General features: G+C 38.8%; 2 protein-coding genes across 2 annotated transcripts; both read right to left on the reverse strand.

Annotated features, from left to right (window-relative positions):
* Nucleotides 1-414: 414 nt before the first annotated feature.
* Nucleotides 415-1,086, reverse strand: LOC142620049 (uncharacterized). The gene has a single exon (XM_075793488.1). It carries the CDS (start codon nt 1,084-1,086, stop codon nt 415-417), a length of 672 nt encoding a protein of 223 aa, XP_075649603.1.
* A 453-nt stretch (nt 1,087-1,539) lies between these two features.
* Nucleotides 1,540-4,190, reverse strand: LOC142620050 (uncharacterized). Its single transcript, XM_075793489.1, has 4 exons — nt 3,540-4,190; nt 2,639-3,362; nt 2,038-2,429; nt 1,540-1,893 (listed from the first exon to the last, which is right to left on the reverse strand). The coding sequence occupies exons 1-4, from the start codon at nt 4,188-4,190 to the stop codon at nt 1,540-1,542; spliced, it is 2,121 nt and encodes a 706-aa protein (XP_075649604.1).
* Between the last annotated feature and the right edge of the window lie 3,063 nt (nt 4,191-7,253).

A 7,253-nucleotide genomic window follows, 5' to 3' on the forward strand; every position in this document is an offset into this window, starting at 1 on the left:
CTCCCTTAGGTGGCTACGTGCTTGCCTAAGCCACTCCAAGCCTCCACTCTTTAAGTCACACACATTATACTCTCAAACTCAAAGTATGTAATAATTTTTGAACAATGTGTCCCTAATAAAGCCGCATAAGTGTCCTCATAAGACACTACCACGTTTCCTCATCAACCCCTGCAACATTTCCTTCTTAAGGACCGCAACAAAGTCACTGTATGAGTGTATGACACTATCTTTCTCTCCAACAAATAAAACAAAGTCACACTATTTGACTGCCATGCGTCATGAGTTGGTTAGTTACCTAACCATTATTGACTCACATTAAACCTTCCTTGACTGACATGACCTTTTAACCAGTAATGGTTTTTTTTTGATGAGAAATACTGAAAGACTTTTATTGAAAAAAATGAGAGAAATAAACTACATAGCTTCCCGAAACACAATGGAATCAAGAAAAGGTGGGCTTTCCTCTACCCACGTTACAAACTCACTAATTTCTTTAGCATGACGTGCTAAGGTATGTGCTACTTGATTGGCTGTCCGTCTTACATGCTGAAACTTTGTTCGTCGAAAGACTTGCAATTGGTGAAGAGTTCCATCAATGATGTCCACAATTGTGACCTGGGGTATAATGGTGCCACATAGAGCATCAGAAACTACCTTCGAGTCGGTCTCAAAAATTGCCTCCCTGATTCCGAAGTCCCATGCAAAGGAGACTGCTTCATCCGCGGCTTTCGCTTTTGCCTCTAGTGGACCCAATGGTAGTGGTAAGTGCTTACTCATAGCGGCTATCACCGATCCCTCATGGTCACGTATTATAACCCTAATGCCAACGGTGTGAAGGTCTGAAAAGATTGCGGTATCGATGTTGACTTTGTACCATGGGTGTGTAGGTGGAATCCAACGAGGATCCGCTTGCTCCTTGAAGAGGGGCGGAGCAAAGTGAGCTAGCTGGAATTCATTGAGGATGGAATGAGCTTTGTGGATAATCTCATGGCTGGTCTGTCTGGTGGAGCCAAGCCTTGCCTCGTTGCGGTTGTACCACATGCACCACGCCACTGTGACAATGAGCTCAACTAAGTCATTTCCCATGTGCTACACAAAGATGAGGTACCAGAGAAAATCAATAAACTCCCTAAAGTTTACACTCGTAGCATCAAAAGGTATTCCGGTGGTCGACCATACTTCACGTGCCTTGGTGTAATCCCAAAACAAATGCCCACTTGTTTCTTCAGCCAAACCACGTGCTTCACAGGTGGCATTATCAATCACTTCATGACGATAAAGATTTACCTTGGGTAGGGAGGATGTTGCGGCTTGCTTTCCATGCAAAAGTTTTTAGCTTGTTTGGGATATTGAGGCTCCAAATTTTTTCCCAAAACCGACTCATCATGTCATTGGTTGAGGCACCCTCTAAGGTGGTATTTGTGACATAGTGATGGCCACTTTGTAGGCGCTATTTATTGTGAAGTTGCCCTTAGGTGTATAGGCCCAAACCATGCGGTCATTGGCATGTCGATGGCTCCGTGGAATGCCTAGGATGGTCTAGGCTTCAGAAGGTAAGAAAATCTGCTTGATCAAAGCAGCCTTCCATTCACCTGTTTCATCATCAATAAGCTCAGAGACCGTGGAGTCAATGTGGAGCGTCTTGGGCAAGGTGATAGCACGAAAGGTAGATGGTTGTGGGATCCATCTATCTCTCCACACTCGAATAGTAGTACCGTCTCCCACCTGCCAACAGTGACCAGCATCGACAATGTGTTGGGTTGCCATGAGGCTTCGCCATGCATAGGAAGGTTGTCGGCCAAGCTTTGCATGAAGAAAATCACTATTAGGAAAATAACGAGCTTTGATAACATGGTATACCAATGAGTGTGTGTTTGTCTGTAGACGCCTGCCCTACTTTGACAGGAGTGCCAAGTTAAAAGCACAAAGGTCTCGAAAGCCAAGCCCTCCATCCTTTTTAGGTGCACACATTTTGTCCCAGCTCAACCATGCCATCCTATTTTTGCCGTTGGACTGTCCTAACCAAAAGGTACAAACCATGCTAGTTAACTCATCACATAAGGTGTCTGGTAGCTTGAAGACACTCATTGTATAGGTAGGAATGGCTTGGGCCACTGCTTTGATGAGGATTTCCTTCCCTGCTTGTGAGAACATTTTTTCCTTCCACCCAGAGAGTTTATTGTCCAACTTCTCTTTTAAAGCATGAAAGGTGTTTTTCTTAGATTTACCAACTAGGGAAGGTAATCCCAAGTAGGTTTCATGTTGCTTGATGACATCTGCTCCAAAAAGGTGCTGTATATACTCCTTGGGTTCTTGGGGAGTGTTGTGGCTGAAGAATAATGAGGTCTTCTCTCTATTGAGTTGTTGGCCAGATGCTTTTTCATACGTCACCAAAATCTGTTCTAGACAACTATAGTCATCATTGGTACCTTGACAGAAAATAATGCTGTCATCGGCAAAAAAGAGATGTGATATCCGAGGGCCCTATGGACAAGCTGCTACTCCATGCAAAACTCCATTTCATGTGGCTTGATGGAGGAGGGCTGATAGTCCTTCTGCACAGAACAAGAAAAGAAAAGGGATATAGGGTCTCCTTGCCGCAAGCCTCTTGTAGGGGTAATGTGGCCTCGGGGTGTACCGTTAATCTGGATGGAATATGTAACTGAAGTAACACACCTCATCATAATTTTCACCCACCTATCAGAGAAGCCCATTTTTAGCATAACATCCCTTAGATATCCCCATTCCACTCTATCAAAAGCCTTACTCATATCAAGTTTCAAAGCCATCTCCCCTTGCCGCCCATTACGTTTGTTGTTTAAGTAGTGCATGGTCTCAAAAGCAACTAATACATTGTTTGTGATAAGGCGGGGGGACATGAAAGCACTTTGATTCTCATTGACAATATTTGGAAGGAAGCACTTCAGTCTATTAGCTAGGACTTTGGAGGCAAGTCTAGAAATGACATTGCTCAAGCTTATGGGTCGATATTGAGTTATCTTCGTAGGGTTCTTCACTTTAGGTATGAGCACAATATAAGTGCCATTAAAGTTGGGGGGAGTGATGCCCAAGTTTAAAAAGTCAAGTACTGCATTGGTGACACAGTCACCTGATAAGGACCAAAAGTGCTGATAGAAGAGAGGGGGCATGCCATCTGGGCCCAGTGATTTTTTCGGGTGCATTTGCTTTAGTGCTTTGTGAACTTCCTCAGCTTGAAAAGATTGGTAGAGATATTCATTCATGGGGCCAGTGACAATGAGTTTAATGGCCTCAATTACAGCAATTGTATCCATTGTGCCATTGGTCTGAAAAATACTAGTGAAATAATTCAAGATAATCCGTTCCATGACCTGGTCATCTTCCTGCCAAACTCAATTCTCATCAGTAATACCCTGGATTGAGCTTCGCTCCTTACAGTTAGAAGCTTTTTGGTGAAAAAAGGACGTGTTTCGGTCACCATCAGTTATCCATAGGTGCTTGGATCTCTGATGTCACATCGTGTTTTCTGCATCCAGCCAACAATTGAGAGAGTTACAGACCTCATGAATTTTTGCATAATTTTGTTGGGGGTGCTGTTCCAATGATTGCAGTGTGACCTCTAGCCATTTGATCTGCCTACGCATGTGTCCAAACTCTGGCTTGTTCCACGCAGATAGGTGTGCGCTGTTTAGACAGTTGGAGATTTGTGCACCACCCAGCCTATATAAGCCTTCCATCCATGATTCTTCAACAACCTTAGCACAACGTGGGTCTTTAAGCCACATTGCCACGAAGCAAAAAGGTGGGTGGCAGAGTTTTTGGCTTGGTTTCAAAGTTGGTAGACAGGTTGCAAGCATGGAATGGTTAGATGTGGACATCAAGAGATGGTGCACGGTTCCAAGAAAGTTTCTCTTCCATGCAGCAGTGGCGAGGGCTTGGTCTAGGTGGATATGGATACGACCTTCTGTAGAATGGTTCTGTGACCATGTAAAAGGAGAGCCGGTGTGACCTAAATCCACGAAGCCATAACGTGAGATGGCAGTGCGGAATTGGTCCATTTGTCTGGTTGGACGTAGGCTTCCACTTGCCTTCTCTGTACAACAAATGATCTCGTTGAAGTCACCCAGACATAGCCACGGCAATGCATTGGAGCTTCTGATTGATTCAAGCAAAGTCCATGTTTCTTCACGTTTGCTTGTCAGGATGGCCATAGAACCCAGTGAGCCGCCATTTTAGACCTATATTTGCACAGACTATATGGACATCAATAAACCAACGAGAAAAATTCTAAATATGTACCTGAGTGTTTTTAATGATTTAATCATAATTCCAACGCAACGACCTTGTTTATTTGGGTCAATGTAGAGAGCAACTTCTAATGATGAAAAAGTGGAATTCAAGTTTTTCACAGGGTTGATGAGCCCAAAAGCCCAATCTAAACCAACCTTTCATGTTAAACATCACTTCCAATATTGTCTACCTGGGTTATTTGTTGACTATAGGCCCTATGCTATAGGGGAAGCTTAGAGCTACTTATCAAACATTACTTCCAAGAACAAACGAACTACAAATTAAGCAAAAAGGATCATTTTCTGTATGTAGGGCGTCACTTAATCTATTATGGAAAACCCAATATAGGATGGGTTGGGCTTGGCCTTTTGCTACATGCTTAAAATTTTAAAACAACCTTCTTTTAATCATTCAATTTATCTGAGTAGTAATAGTATTATTGTGGTGGCAATCCTTATGTTTGTGGTTTGAACCTCACATCTCCCTTTTCTACTATCTGTTTATCTAAATAACAATAACAAAAAATTCTTCTTTCAATTTTTGTAATTATTGAATTATTAAAAAAATTTTATATATTTTTTATAATAAATATATATATAATTATATTAAACATTTGAAACGATCAATAGTTCATGAATGAATTTAAATTTGACTTACCATGGGCCAAAATTGTATATTATATAGATATATATATATATATATATATATATATATATATATATATAAATTGTATTCTTGATTGAGAAATAAAAGAGTCACAACTAGAGACTTAATTGAACTTCTATAAAGTACATTAAAAAGCATAACGCTAGTTTCATCCCATAATCATAGGAAGTGCTAAAGTTTCAACTCCATTTGATCAAATTTCCAGGCCAATAACAACTAACTCCATCCCCGTTATTCATGCCCTAACAAAATATCATTGACAACTTGTAAGCTTGCCTCGCAGACACCGGAGAAGAAAGTCCAAGAAATGGAACTAATGGCTGACTAATACCAAAATTTTATTTTCCATTTATATTATAGTTCAACTCATAATTAACTCTATCCTTATGGAGCCCTACACCGTGGCCCCTTTGCCCACAAGTTTCCTTGTGGGTCTAGGGTATAGCTACGGTTCTATGGGTTTCTCTTGCAGGACTGATTTTAGTAAATGAAAGTATTACTATGATCACGCTCAAATAGAGTAGTCACTTTCATCATCTCCTCGATCCTTACCCAAATTATTTTTTTTATTAATTTACAAAAAAAAATCTATCTTTATGGTGGATAGATAAAGTCTTTTATTGTCGAATAAAAGATATAAAATTCACACATTGTCTATACTAAAAATAAATTGATATCCTAACTAGCAAAATATTTAATTACTATTTTTCCCCCTAGTTTTGTTGGTGGGAGGAAAATAAGGAGGAGTTGCCTAGAAGTTTTCCTTTTCTTTTGTTTAGGATTCTGCTTCGTTTGACCAGAAACTTCTTTTCTTAGGAAATGCTTTGTTTGACTAGAAACTTGGTTCGTTTTTGAAGGCAGTCTTACAAGTTACAATGATACAAGTCAGGCTGTCCTTTCTTGCGTCCCTAACACTGTCAAGAAATCATTTCTGAGAAAGTGGTAAACTATATTGTTAAAATTTATGTCACTTTTTTTTTTTTTTTTTTTAAATTTTTTTTATACAAGATAGAATTCTACTTTAGCCTATTCTAAGTGTATATGTGTGTGAAACTCTCTACTGGAGACTTGAACCTCGACCCTTACCCCCACACCCCACATCCCACAAACACTTATACTTGTGGAGTGACCATCGCATCAAGAGTGTGCGGTGGTATGTCACTCTTTTAAACGTCATAGCTTATGAAAAAAGTAGGAACAAAATATGCTTTTTGTTTTGGTAACTGACATCGCGAAATTACGTACCGTGCGCAGTGTTGTATACGGCAATCTCTCTAGTCTAGGAGTCTTTACTCTTTAGGCCTAAGCTTAGAATTTTTTTTTTTTTTGAGTAAAGCCTAAGCTTAGAACTTTTTTTCTCTCTTTTTTTTGAGTGAAGCCTAATCTACATCACTAGTACGATTTAAAGTAAAAATTATCCACCCTTTTTGTTTTTTAATATTAATTAAACTTTTGATTATTTATGTTAATGTTTTCTAGAGGATGACATTGACAGCTTTGTTGAATTGAGCTGGTAGACGGTAGAACAAAACATTCTCCCAACGGCATTCACGTCCCATAGACCAAATGTGATACACTTTCCATCAAACGATCTCTGATAGATTTTGATTTTATTTTTCAAATGATCTTTCTTTACTCAAATCAATTGCTTTGCCCACCTAAGTTCTGTAGTAGATTCAAAATTTGGGATTTCTTTTCTCATTTGAGGCTCCTATAAAGACTATAGGACATAAATAGATTTTTTCATGTCTTGAACTATATTTACAATTTTTATACTGCTATTTATCGTAAGGTTAAAATGCAAAAGTCACTCTTTAAGTTTCACCCTCTAAGAAAATTAACAATAAATTTATAATGACCTTTTAATTACAAAATATATATTATTCTAAAAAAAATATTACACACGTGTGGGGTGTTAGAATAATGATTAAATTTCTCATGATATCTATGAGATTTTAGGTTTGAAACCTCTTGCCAGTACCTTTATTTCTTTCTATCATTTCCGTCAAAAAAAAAAAAAAAAACCAAATATATATTATTTAATAAGTTGCAAATTTCAAGTTTCATATTGAATTATCGAAGTTCACGAGCAAAAGAGAAGAGAAACCTGCAGAATGAACGGCTGTCGTTTAGTGAGGTTTTAATTGAAATTGTCTGTAGCTTTAGGTGTTTTATTTCTGGCTTGTGGTAACTGCCAGTTATTGGAATACAAGAAAATATTTATTGCATTATTGATTTTTTCAAAAACTTAATTAGTAATAGTTAAAAAGAACAATGTAATCTTGGTTTCTCTATAAATACTTAGCTAAAGTGGGACT

Source organism: Castanea sativa, chromosome 12, assembly GCF_040712315.1.
Source record: "Castanea sativa cultivar Marrone di Chiusa Pesio chromosome 12, ASM4071231v1".
Taxonomy (NCBI): Eukaryota; Viridiplantae; Streptophyta; class Magnoliopsida; order Fagales; family Fagaceae; genus Castanea; species Castanea sativa.